At 34.9% G+C, this 14,161-nt stretch overlaps 1 protein-coding gene across 16 annotated transcripts in view; it reads left to right on the top strand.

Moving 5' to 3' along the window:
- IKZF2 (IKAROS family zinc finger 2) overlaps positions 1-9,766 on the top strand; it is a 190,458-nt gene extending 180,692 nt beyond the window's left edge. For all 16 annotated transcript variants that reach the window (XM_020881199.2, XM_070458603.1, XM_020881198.2 and 13 more), the window contains one exon: positions 506-9,766. In XM_020881199.2, the coding sequence (XP_020736858.2) occupies positions 506-1,230 (725 nt within the window). In that variant the 3' untranslated portion in view covers positions 1,231-9,766. The remainder of the gene's footprint in view (positions 1-505) is intronic.
- Positions 9,767-14,161: the final 4,395 nt, after the last annotated feature.

Below are 14,161 nucleotides of genomic sequence, written 5' to 3'. Positions count from 1 at the left end.
AAATCAACCAAATTAACCATACACGATAATGAGATAACACAGGTGTTATAACCATATCACTCTCATTTTATGATCTTTGAGGCTTGATCACTGATGTTTAAAATATGCAAAAACAAGTAAATCTCTGACTATTTTTACCTGGTATTTCTTCTTTCTTCTACAGTTTCTGAGCCCTAGACAAGTGGAAACTTTGATAGAGAATGAAAATAAGATAACACACACACAATCATACCTTTCAAGCTAGATGCATTTTCATGATGGCATTAGAACAAGTGCAAATGGCTGGTGACATTTTTATTACTAATCCTCTCTGTAGGTTAAGAGTATTTGTGAGTCTCAGCAGAATTAAAGAGCCTAAATACTTGATTTAAAGAATAAGATATACCATATTATAGAAAATGAAAGTGATTAGTTAATTTTGTACGTATATATCCTTAGTCAAGCATTCATTGTGTTGTATTCTTTTTTTGTCCCCTTTTTCCTCTTCTCCTCCGTTTCCATTCAGGAGAAAAGATCATGCGATTCAGCTACCCAGACATTCACTTTGATATGAACTTAACATATGAGAAGGAGGCTGAGCTGATGCAGTCTCATATGATGGACCAAGCCATCAACAATGCAATCACCTACCTTGGAGCTGAGGCCCTTCACCCTCTGATGCAGCACCCGCCAAGCACAATCGCTGAGGTGGCCCCGGTTATAAGCTCAGCTTATTCTCAGGTCTATCATCCAAATAGGATAGAAAGACCCATTAGCAGGGAAACCTCCGATAGTCATGAAAACAACATGGATGGCCCTATCTCTCTCATCAGACCAAAGAGTCGACCCCAGGAAAGAGAGGCCTCTCCCAGCAATAGCTGCCTAGATTCTACTGACTCAGAAAGCAGCCATGATGACCACCAGTCTTACCAAGGAAACCCTGCCTTAAATCCCAAGAGGAAACAAAGCCCAGCTTACATGAAGGAGGATGTCAAGGCTTTGGATACCACCAAGGCTCCCAAGGGCTCACTGAAGGACATCTACAAGGTCTTCAACGGAGAAGGCGAACAGATTAGAGCCTTCAAGTGTGAGCACTGCCGAGTCCTTTTCCTAGACCATGTCATGTACACCATTCACATGGGTTGCCATGGCTACCGGGACCCACTGGAATGCAACATCTGTGGCTACAGAAGCCAGGACCGTTACGAGTTTTCATCACACATTGTCCGAGGGGAGCATACATTCCACTAGGCCTTTTCATTCCAAAGGGGACCCCATGAAGTGACGGACTGCACATGAAGAAATACTGCACTTACAGTCCCGCCTTCCTCAGATGTCGGCATACCTTTTTTTTTTTTAATATTGTTACTGTCATTAATTCTTATTTTGTGGACGCAGTGTCATTTGCTCTGCCTGATTACAATAAGGAAGAAATGGAAGAGAGAAGAGACAGGGGACATTGTTTCTTGACAGCTTGACTTTTTATTGTGTGGGAATTTAAGAGCAGTTCATTTCTGCCATGCATAGATATAAGGTATATCATGCTTTGAGGGAAAAAAAAAAATCACTGGATTCATAAAAATTCATCTAAGGATTCTAATTTGCCACTGATGTTCAGGATTGTGCGAAGGCAGGAAAGATTAGCATTTTCTGGGTTGGACTTTCACAGTTTTAAATGGGATAAGTAATTTTATTGGTCAAAGAAGAATTTGTTTCAAAATGTAAATTGTTTCCTTTTCCTCTAGAGATCATGGAACACACACACATTATTTTCCATGATAACTCCTTGGATGAGTAGTTGTTGTGGGTTCTATGTTTACTTCCCTTGTGGAATTTATAATACGGTATGTTGTACCCTGTACCATATAGCAAAACTTATAAACTACAGGTAGTTAAGGACAGCTACAATACATCTGAGGTCCTATGATCTTATTTTTCTAAACTTAAGCACTGTTTTTCCATAGTTTTGATGACTGGCATTTTATAGACACCCTGGCAGCCTTACTTTGAACACCTTTAACAAATAGTGTTTTTATCTAGTTTTCAGAATAACATATGGTCTAAGAGTGGCTAAGAGGCATTCAGTAGTTTTCAGAAGGGACCTCTACTTTTCTTAAATTTGTTTGGGAAGTTTTCTTTTACGGCTGTATTGTGATGGCAGCATAGTATACATAATTCCTTTCTAAAAAGTATGCTTACGATTGTCACTTTATCAGCATTTAACCAGTGTTAAACCAGTCAGCAGAAAAATATTGATATCATTAGGCTAACAGTAGGGGGAAAAGAAAACCCACTCAGAAATCCCTTTTCTGGTATTTCTCTTTTCACTGGTTTTATTTTTCAAGCTTTGACCCCCAGTGTTTTGTCCATAGTCTGTTTATCTTTTATTCTTCTGGTGGAAGGTCTTAAATATCTTGCTGTAGGCTATTTCTTTCAAAATCTCAGAGCAGTTGCTAATTTGACCCAAGTATGGTGACTTGAACCACATAAGGTTATGGAACTAGGGCTATTTATTCTAGTATTTCTTCAATAATAATATTTACCATTTTTGGTACAAGGAAAAAGCAACTTCTTTGTAACTGGTGCATTACAGATAAAACAGACAAAAACAAAAGCTTATTTTTACCTTTCTCGGAGTCTAGAACGCAACCGAACCTCCAAGCTAAAGTGTTCATGTCCACACTTTTCTGTCTCAAAAACATGAAACTATCAATGTAGATAAGCTCTTATGAATCTCAGTCCCTTACTAAAGAATTTTTCTTCTTTTAATTCATATATATGTTGCCATATTTCATGGACAGATTTTAATTTCATTTATATGGGTGTTCTGTTTTTTTTCTTTGCAGTCTAACAGCATTAGAGGGGAGAAACCGAGTGAAACTGATTAAATTCACTTGTGGTGGGCCCACTTGGAGGGAGAATTCGCTGCTTGTGTTTAGAGAGGATAGGCCTGACCATGACTGGATTGTCTGGTAACCATTTCTGAATGTTAAAATTACATTAAGCAGTAAGTGATAACTGCTCTAAAAAAATCATTCAGTGGGATGTTAAAACTGTGTTTCTTAGTGCAGAATGATGTGAGAATTAGCAACACTGGAGAACTATGATGGATAAGTAGGTCTGGCCCCAACACTGTTCATCACCCATTTTCAGCTTGCCATTCACTTGTGTAAGCAACGTCTAGGCACTGACGCTGCTAGAGCTAGGCGAAAAATGGTTACAACTCAGCTCTCTTTCACTGGCCCTCTGTGGCAATTATTTTTGGAGAAATACCCAAACTATTCCTTTACATCTCAGAGAAAGCACCAAATCGAAGATGTGAAATGTTTTAAATAGAATGTTAACTGTCACTTTTTTCCCTGCATGCTCTGGTGCGTTACCACATTGTGAACATACAATGTATTATTCATAGGTGAAGCATGTCTTTGAGACTTACCCCATCTATCCCAACCACTCATATATAATTGGGATTTCATTTTTTTTTTTTCCTTTTGGAGGGAGGTAAATAGTTTAAGGTTAGTGACTTTGTGTTTTACTGTAATTTAAGGAAACATTTGGATGGCAGTCAATATGTTCATAATTTTGGCTATGTGTGAGTTTCTGCTGGTATCATCTATGAATTTTTTTCCTGCTTACTAATTTTTTTTATCAGTGTATGAACAATCATGTACCTACCTGCCCAGGGATGAAACTGAATTCAGTGGACCTACAGAATTGTAGATTTGCCCCCTGAGGACAGTCCTAATGGCACTCTCCCTTTCTGATTCCATCTTTTTGAAAATCTTTTTTCAAAAAGTTGCTACCAGTATGTTACTTGTACTTTCTTAGCTTCATAGGAGGAACAACTAGGGATAAAGTTGGCTTAGGGTGTGGCAGGGGCAAATGAGGACAAGGTCAATTCCAATGTGTAGGTTAGATAGAATTTTTGTGGACACAGTGCTTTCTGGGAAACTCTGGATGGCTATATTTGCATGTTTCTTCACAAAAGGAAATATGCAAGATGGTTGCACCTAAAAATAAATACAAGGGTCAGACACCAAATAAATCAAGTTTTACATAACAGTTATATGCTCAGTTTATTTAGGTGGGGTTTCACATTACAGTATTCGAGGAGCATGAAAATGGGTTAGCCTCTGTATTTTCCAGTTTGGCAAAAATGCATCATGTTGTTTTGCCCTAATTTTGCCCAGAATTTTATGTCCAGCTCATGTTAAGAGATATGTATTGCCTCTCTCTAAAAGTGTTCGATCACTTTTTTAAAGCCATTCTAATCTGGCTTTTTACAATAGTGAAAATAATCAATAAGTAAATTGGAAGAGATTTCAAGTTGTTGAAACATTCTGTTGTGAATTTTCTGGAGGGACAAAATGGGAGAATGAGAGACTAGGAATCAGATTTGGCTAAAAGTAGGGACTGTACCTCCTACATATGTACAAGCTGCTGTGAGCATGCATCATAGTATACATACACGTTCTTTTAAAGAAAATTCATGAAGAAAAGAAATTAGAGTTATCAGCTGTGTTACAGGAGCCTATAGAGAGTTAAAATCATGATTAATAGCTGAGCAGCTTAATAGGTTTACTTTATCAGACTGTATAGAGAAATATTAAAGTTACTAGTCTATCTTTAGGAGTAGTCACAACTATTCAACTTAAACCTTGAGTCTTTACTATGTACTTCCAGAACAAATCAAAACAATGAATCCAAAAAAAAAAAAAAAAACTTTTAAGCTGATTTCACATAACCTCTAAAGTGAAAGAAACACAAATTACTCTTAAATAGGAAGAGTTTCCACTTTTACTTGTTGGCAAATGGAGAAAGGCAAGAATGTTCTAGTGAACTCTGTATTGTTTTTATTTATGGTTTTTGTGTTTTAGTCTTAGACGTCACAAAACCATGAAGTTTTTATGATATTTTATAAATGTTTGACAAAAATTACATCAGTGAAGGCATTTAGATGAAAATGATGTTTTACTTTGTTATCTTTAAACTGATTCCTTAAGGTGGATGGCAAAAGAACAGAAAAGTCTGCAAAAATACAAATAAAGAAACTCTATGCTCCTGGTTTCAAGACAGAACTTAGATTATAGGAGGTATTGGCTATGTTATTTTTTAATTTTGAATTATTCATTTTACCAAAGGGATATGTTACAATTTGTTATCATCTTTCGTTCTATTTTATATACTGTTTTAGTAAATATCTGTATGAAAATTATTCTAAAACAGAAAATTCCCCAGAGGCAAAAGAAAAAAAGAGTGCGGGGGGTGAAATTGAAGTTTATATATACAAAAGTTATCTTAGAAATGTTTTTAAACCTCCAGTTTCTGCAAAATAATTAAAATATACAGTAACTGGTCTTAAGATCCTGAATTTAATGTATCAAATACTTATAAAATTTATTTATGTTTGTGCCTTTTTAAAATGCATTGAGAGAGTGTTGGTTAGCTGTTTAGTTCTACCACGCTTGTATTATGCATTTTTAAAAATCACTTAAAATCACTATATAATTCATCTTCGTGTTCTTAGGTCAAAACCATTAGAGGAATTTCCCATACAGAGACTTTCAGCTCATCTGCTTAAAGTAAAAGAAAACTTTGAAACCAGATGTTGCTATCTTTTTAGTTTGATAGTATTTCTGAATACCATTACAAGATTATGCAGGTAGTATATGAGGTGGAGGGAAATTGTAGCTGTGAATTGCATTATGGTATGGTATGTGTTTTTGTTTTGTTTTTAAGGAAGAATAAGTTCTAGTATCAAACAAGGCTTTATTAGTGGAATTTTGAATCAATAAAATACAGTATTGTTTTGGAATTTCACCTATAGTCTAGTGTTCTACTAGTCTTGGAATCTCCTCTTCTAACCTGTTAATGTTTTGTGGAATGATGTAAAGAAGCAGGCCACTAATTCTCCTTGAACAAAACAGAATTGAAGAGTCATATCATATTGCTATTCTCCAAAGCATAATCTCAAATGGTTTCCTACCATGGTTGTGTATTACTTGCAATAGATGTGTTAGAATATGACAGCTTTTAAAAAAAAAAAATGAGCTGCTTGTTATTCAAAGCAAATGTCATATGACCAAGAAGCTGTGATATGCTAGTGTTTCTTTTTATCATAGTGTATTGCTAGGCCAAATAATGACACCTTGAATATTTTTACATTTATTGCAGAAACCTAAAATTTTGGAATTTCCATAAGGTTTTTTATGTAACATTATATTTCTAGCTTTTTAGTTTTTCTCTTGCTGTACTGTAAGTTTGTGGATATTTTTCACATACACTGTTTGAAAATAAGTTCCTAATTCTGTTTGTGGGGTTTTTCTCCCATAATATTGCATTTGTATATTTTCTGTATAAATTTATTGTGAATTAACCTTTGTCCCATACAGAGTGGTACGTGAATGACTAGTTTTCTAAGATGTCCTTTTTATTGTGAATAAAATATAAAATTTAGAGGCCCTCTGCTAAGCCACATAAAGTACAGCATAAAACTTCTTATAGGTTTAGATAAGCCAGTTTGCAGTTAATCTGGCCCTTTAAATTACCTCAAGTGACACAGTAAGACAAGCTTCTTCAATGGGTGGAGGTCACTGATTCCCCAACTATGCACTTACCAGGATTCTACTTAATTTACTGGAAATGGATTTTTTTTTTTTCATGAATACACTGTAACAAGGGAAAGACTCTGGGTTTTGATTTTTGTTATTCTTTTGTTTTGTTTTTTTTTTAAGTAGTTCAGTTTCTGAAACTGTGATAAAACATTTTGACTTGTCAAGTATACTCTTGGATATTGAACATATATCACATCCCCTTGTGTGTATCGAAGTTCTTTGTGATCTCTTAAATTTTGCTTGCTTTCTCCACCTCCTTTCTTTTTTCTGTCCATGTTCCCTCCATCATAGTCTCTGCCTCTCTTTCCCCCTACTAGTTTGAGGGTTAGGTCAAGTTTTTATTTCCAGTTCATAGGTCTCTTAAGTCTTAATTTTTTGTGTATGATTTTTGTTGGCTGTATAATCTGCTGACATATTTTTATACTCAAGTGTAGTTTTCTATTTTTTTAAAAAGTAGTTGAATTAAAACGAGTAAGGTATATAACCCTTGTGTTACTTTCACTTTCAAATATTGGGTATCTAAAATATGACTTCAGAGATTATGTAATCATAAGAACATGATACGTTTCCTTCCTTCCTTGCTGGATTTTATGTTCTGATTTGGTTGTTCTCCTAAAATGTGTGTTATGAGAGATTAGACAATTTTTTGCAAGAATTTAGAAAGATGTTAAAAATCTAAAGCAAAAGTCTTAACTATCTCCCAGCTGGGAGAAAATGCTTTAACATTACTATAATAATATTCCAGGTTTGGAGTGGGCTCTCCAGGCTCCCCATTTGCTCTTAATAGTTGAACCTTTTAGACCATGTGTTATTTGCAATCCCAGAGTGATTGCTTCTGCTACTTAGTTTAAAAGATGTTTTTCTTTACTTTCTGTACAAGTGCAATACTTTCCTTGAAGTCTTAAAAATGATGGTTGTTTTTCTTATTCTTTCTTCAGTTAAAGACAAAAAGAAACCCTTGAAAATTATGGTATGTTAAAGGACACAACAAGCAAAAAGAAAAACACATCACAGTCAAAAGATTAGAGAATGTGGAAAGAACTGGTCTAATCTCATGGTATCTTTATTGAGACTAAATTTTTGTTGAAATTATTAATCTTTTGCCTGAGAAATGTATCCTAAAGTTGAAATTCTTAGAGACTGAATTTTTTTCTTGTCCAGTGTTTTAAATTAAGAACCTAATATTTTTTATTTCTCTCTTCTCCTTTGGAAGTGAACTTTAAAATAAAAGTAAAGCACTTAGCTCAATTTTAAACACTTATCACCTATTGGAGAAAATTTTTAAGAAATATTTGGAGCACTCCTGTTTTCATACAACTTAAGTAAGAGATATTTTTCATATCCTACATATTTATATGTAGTATTCTGATTTTCTTTTTTTATATCTGTGTCCCTGTAGTAAAACTGCTGTAATGTAAATACATATTTTGTTTAAAAAGATAACATTTCTTTGGCATTTTTTTTAAAGGCAGTTACTGCATTTGTACAGTATATGTCTTGGCCATTTTAGAATTTTTTTTTTTCTTTAACAATACCAAAGGTAATTAGACTACTTTAAAAACTAATTGCTTGACAGTTTCTAGGATATTTTAAGTTTTAGAAGCGAAAAAAAAGATAGGTCAAACCAGTAAACCTCATTTTTTTCAAACTAATAATTTGGGAAAATAAAAACTATTGTTTAAAAAAGATATATATATATATATAAATATATATGTAAAATTAAAATTCCAGACCTTGTATGTCAGGTTTGCTCAGTATAATGTAGTTTTTTTAAGGCTCAAATATCATACCTCAGAAAATGAGGTTTACTATGGAAATACTGAAACAGTCTTTGCAGTTGTGTGACAAGTCACCCTGCTATATACCAATTTGGAGACCTCCGCTAACAGTTCTATCACTGCAGACTAAAATGTGGGACTTGTATTTCATTTGTTTTTAATGCACACACATACATGTTCTGTGCATGTATGTGGGTATTGTGTATACGTGTATGAGTGTTGTAATATGCATGTGTGAGTGTGTGTTTGTATGTGAGTACAACTAAAGAAGCTGCAGAAACTTTGTAATACTTTGTGAAAAGGATTATATTATAAAGGTTTGTACTGTCTGAGTGCACAGCTACTGGAATAAATTTAGGGAATCTCAGGAACAAGCATATAATTTGTCCAAGATTTATTTCTTCTCAGAAGTGTAAGTGCAGTTTTTAATTCTGTATATTATTTAATATTTTACCAATAAAATAAACTTCTGACATAAAAAGTTTGCTATAAAAACTTTCTGGTGAAAATTCTGTACACAAGCACATTGTTCAAATACAGAAAACTGTATTCAACTGTATGTTGAATCATATTGGGCTTTAGTTATCACTGCCATTGAATATATGTGTCACACTACCTGACCCAGAGATGTGGATGCATGAAATCAGAAACCTCCATCACTACTGCATAGTCTACTAGAGCAGAGAGCAGAATAACCTACGTTTGTTAAGGATGACATCTCTTTTCAGGCAGATTTCATACATTTGATTTTACCCTAAAACAAATCTTAAAATTATGTATGTCAAAACCTATCCCCTATTTATAGAAGAAAAAAGTAAACCCTGAGGGAATAAAGCTGTGACTTGCTCCGGAGGACAGAGTGAATTACACAGCAGTGCAAGTAATGGTCAATCACCATATTCAAAACCAGCTTTTCTTAGGAGTCAGACCAAGAAATCAAGGATTAAGTCATAAAGATTGTTCAGTCACATTGGCAAACATGGGTTTTCTGTTCTGCTTCATGTTTTACCACCATCGCATGAGTCATAATTGCTTTAGATTTTACAAATATGGTTTGTTTTAACACAAGAAGTTTGTTGTTACAAATGTCTCCCATAACTGGAAATGTAAAAGAGCACATATGATTATAAGATCATTTTATTGAGCTTTAGCTATCATTTATCCCCCAAGCCATGTTAAAGCTCACCATCACATTTGAGATGGCTATTAGAATTTTCATAAGTATTATAAGTACTTGAAACATAAGTATTATAAATATTTTAAGTATTTCATAAGTAGTATAATTTTATGGATATTTATCACATTCCCCCAAAATTTCACTTCCACATGCCACAGAGAAGGAAAACTACAAATTCAAGTGAAATATTATTTCATTGACCAACTTTTCATCCAAAATACTAATTTTTAGAAAAATAAAAAAGATGAACTTAGTAAATTACTCCCAGTGTTAACTTTGTGAAGAATTCCTTCAAGATCAGCCAGAAATGTTAAATTCTCCTATAGTATTGACAAAAGCAAAATGAAAAAGGCTTTTTAAGCCTGCCGTTTGTTCCTGGTTTTTCTATTGCAGTAGCATCAGAGAAATGATAAATAATTGAAATCTTGGTATGCTTGTAAGACTTTTTATCAACATGCTCAAGCCCAAAGGTGCACGCCACCTGGTGAAGGAGCTTCATTTTTAGCATTTTAGCAGCTCTGACTCTTGCTATTAGGGTGTACTAAGATGGGTCCATGAAACATTCAACAAAACCTCATGTTTTGTTAATAGCCCTCCTAACAGTTTCCCGTGTTTTTTTTTTTTTTTTTAAACTTCTCTCTGGAGATACCAACAAGGATAACAACTGGTAAAACTGAATTTTGCTCCTCTTCTGTGGTTTGAGAAAAACCTTGAGGGAGGTGCTTCCGTAAACTAGCCTATCAGGCAGAGAGGAGGAATTGACAAACAGGATAAAAGTGACAGTGAAGTCTCTCAGTCATGTCTGACTCTTTGTGACCCCATGGACTGTAGCCCGCCAGGCTTCTCCGTCCATGGGATTTTTCAGGCAAGAGTACTGGAGTGGGTTGCCATTTCCTTTTCCAGTGACAAACAGGATAATGCGCCCATAATTCCATATTAAAATGGAGAAAGTGAAAGTAGATCCCAGAAAATAGATACATGCTCAGTCTGAGAAAAACAGCCTTTTTCTTTTGGTCTTTACTGCTGCTCTTTCATCCCAGAATGTGTCTTAGATCAGACCAACTGCTTCTAACTTGAAGTTTTGTCAGGCACAGGATAAATCCCTCAAAACGGTAAAAATATTTACTGCCCGTATTGGTGTTGAGTTGTTTGTTCTAGAAACCCTTAAAAGAGCTGTATGAGCCTGATCATCTGACCCGTTGGAACATATGCAAGGAAGCAAGATTTTTAAATGCACGAGAAGAACCAAAGATAGAAATGAAGTAAGGTAAAGGTATGTGTGGGGGCTCTTCTGGGCCTTGGGTAAGCCTATGACTAAAGAAACAAGAGTTATGCAGTATAGTCATGGTGCCTGAGCTCATGGAAATTGAGATCAGAATCAGGTTGTCTCCACTGGGAGGGTTTTATGAAATCCCTTGATGGGGAAGGAGGAGAATTGAACCAAGAGGGAATGGGAATAAAGCCCCTATTATCTCAATGGCCTGGCCCATGTGTTGGTTCTGGTTTGGTGGATATAAAAGCTGAAGAGATGGTGACCCACACAGCTTTTGCAAATGATGGGAAAGTTTCTAACTCTAATATTACCCATTCAGAAATCAGAATGGGGAGACCTGGGGCATTTGGCTGTTAGAGCAGTCAAAGTGGACGTGTTTCTTGGAAGAGGAATATCCCCGTGTAGGGAGCAAGTGGCCTTTTTTTTTTTCCTGTCCTATTTTTTTCCGTCACTCCCTGTTTTTTCTCATGATGTCACATAGTTCATCTAGATCTCTTTCTAACTTCTTTCTCACCTCCCTCCTCATCTGTGTCCACATCTCCCTCCTTATCTGTGTCTACACCAACCTTTTTTCTCTTTCCCTCCTTGTCTCAAATAACCTGCTATACCATTTGATACCTGTTCTTCATCCTGTCACAATTCTAATTAATCTGAAGTACAATCACTGTTTAAAATCACTTTTAATGTAAGTAATTTAGTGCAAACAATATGAGTTTTAACTGTGCCTTTAAAAAATACTTTAAAAATTAGCGCAGTGGTAAATGGCTTTACTCTCAGAATTATCATGGAAAGTGTCATCTACCTATTATTTTGTTAATAATGAAATAGGTTCAGGTTAGTTGTGATTTTGTTCATAAACACCCCCAATAAGTGAAAAAGCTAAAACTAGTCCAGTGTTTCATTTCCAAAAGAGCTTTGTTCAGCATTTGATTGATAAATCCCATTCATAAACAGAGACAATAAATTTACAGTGCGAATATTTGTGCCCCCCCCTAAAATTTGTAAGTTGAAATCCTAATACCAGCTTGATGGTCTTAGGAGGTGGAGCCTTTGGAAGGTGATTAGGTCCTGAGAGTAGAGCATCATGAAGGATTAATTCCCTTAAAAAAGAGGCCTCCCAGAACCCCTTAGTCCCTTCCACACAGCAAGAAGTCACCAGCCATGAACCAGGAAGAGAGCCTTCACCAGAATGGGAACAAACTCTTTCCTTGATCTTGGACTTCCAGAATTGTAAGAAATTTCTGTTGTACTATAAGCTACCCAGTCTGTGGTATTTTGTTATATCAGCCCAAGTGGACAAGGACGGCAAATATTACAAGGTAGTGATAACAAAAAATAATGTTTTAACAGACATACCTTATAAGTAATATTTTGCTAATTGTGGTATTTAAACAGAATGATTCCAGATAAAACTCCTTGACACAGTCAGGAAGGCTAAGAAACAGCATTAAGTAGCAAGGCAAAAATAATCTGGAATTAAAAATTTTCTGCAGAAATTTTAAGGATGGATCAATTATCCTAAACATGGTCTTCTGAAGACTGCTTTCATACTTGATTTTTAGAAGTGTGGACTTTTGCTTATTTACCAAATTTCCTCCATAATTAATGGCATTCTTTGCCTGTTTCTAAATCACACTATCCATATCCCTATTCTCATTTTCTTGTTGTAGAATGTAATTTCTGGCATTTACGCTTTGTTTTCCAACTCTTTTCTGTTTTAAAAAAAAAAAAAAAAAACCTTTGGCTAACTTGTCATGAGTAATAGGAAGATATTTGTACTGGAAGCACTGGCCATGATATCCAAGTGTTTGCAATGAAAAGTTGCCACTTTATGGTATTTTTCAAAACTCAGCGAGTGCCCTGGACATTGTGCTTATTCTTGCCAGGTGCTAAAATCTATCCACTAAGTTATAACATCATTAATTCTGTAGCATGAGGGAGTTTCCAAGATTCAACCCAGTTTCAACTCTAGCGATCATGAAGTGAGTAATATATTTATGATAAAATCCAACTTCATGTTGTATACCCTCAGGATTGAGACATGTACAACCACCTGGAATTTCTTGGCTTTGACTTGACAAGTTCCCCAGTCTTCAGGGATGGTTGCTGTAGTTACGCCGACCATCATGTTCTCTTGTCTTCTACAATGTAAGTAAGTAACCCAATATTTGGCCTTCAAACAGTTTATCCTTTGTCTCCCCACCCCACCCCACCTCCTTTCTTGTTTTGTTTATGTGCATCAGATTGTAACATGCATATGTATTACTCTCATTTGATAACACTCAAGGGAAAAAAAAATAACTGGGACAGTCAATGACTCAGGTTTTCCCAAACTCTTAGCCAAATTACTTTGTAGTCATCCTAACAAATGGTAGAGGTTGGCTATAACCAATGTATAACACTAATATATTTTCCAAGTTACAAGTATAAGCCCGGAGTCTTCTGCCTTCTTCTTTAGTGTTCTGACAGGTCTGATTATAGCTAAGAATGTGATCACTTGATCACATAATGAGCAGGAGAAAAATTCTGCTTCAGGCATATGTAAAGGGACAACAGCATTTATTCACCAAGAAGAATTTGAGTAGCTTTCTTGGGCCTTTGAGATATGAAGTGAGCTATTGCTAATTCTTTTGAATTAGCACTGTGTTATTATATATACTTTTTTAAAATTGAAATTCTAAAATGGACACATGATATTATATAATTAAACTATAGTATACTGAAAACCATTATCTGCCTTAATTATAAAACTGTGAAATAAAGGACATTTAAAAATTATTAAACACCCTGAGATTCCTGCCACCGTATTAAATATGATATTGTTCAGCATTAGTAATATACTCCTTTGTACTACGTTTTGAACTCCTCTTAATTTATCCTGGTTATAGTTTCTAAACTATAGAAAACTTAACATCGAAGAGTTTGATATTGTGTGATGATTTTGAAGCCGTGTAAAAATTTGCTAACATATCATTTTATCAATGTAGATTATCTTCATGGTGTAGGTTTTTTTTACGATGAAGTATGTTAGATATGCTTGGAAAAGTTATTTTAAATTTTTAAATATTTTTATTATTTTATTTTATTATTTTATTAAAATATTATAAATATTTTAAATATTTATCCTGTATGTGACTCAGAAAACATGGTACAATAATCCCTGTTAAAAAAAAAAAAGTCCTCCCAAAATGATCAAGTTAATGGAGAGCATGTGTTTTCTTTTATACGATCATGTGGCTCATATTGTGCTCCCATGATGGCTCAGATGTTAAAGAATCCACCTGCAATGCAGGAGACCCAGTTTCGATCCCTGGGTCAGGAAGATCCCCTGGAGAAGGGA

The sequence above is a fragment of the Odocoileus virginianus genome, chromosome 30 (assembly GCF_023699985.2).
Source record: "Odocoileus virginianus isolate 20LAN1187 ecotype Illinois chromosome 30, Ovbor_1.2, whole genome shotgun sequence".
Classification (NCBI taxonomy): Eukaryota; Metazoa; Chordata; class Mammalia; order Artiodactyla; family Cervidae; genus Odocoileus; species Odocoileus virginianus.
This window is presented reverse-complemented; position numbering and strand designations above follow the sequence as displayed.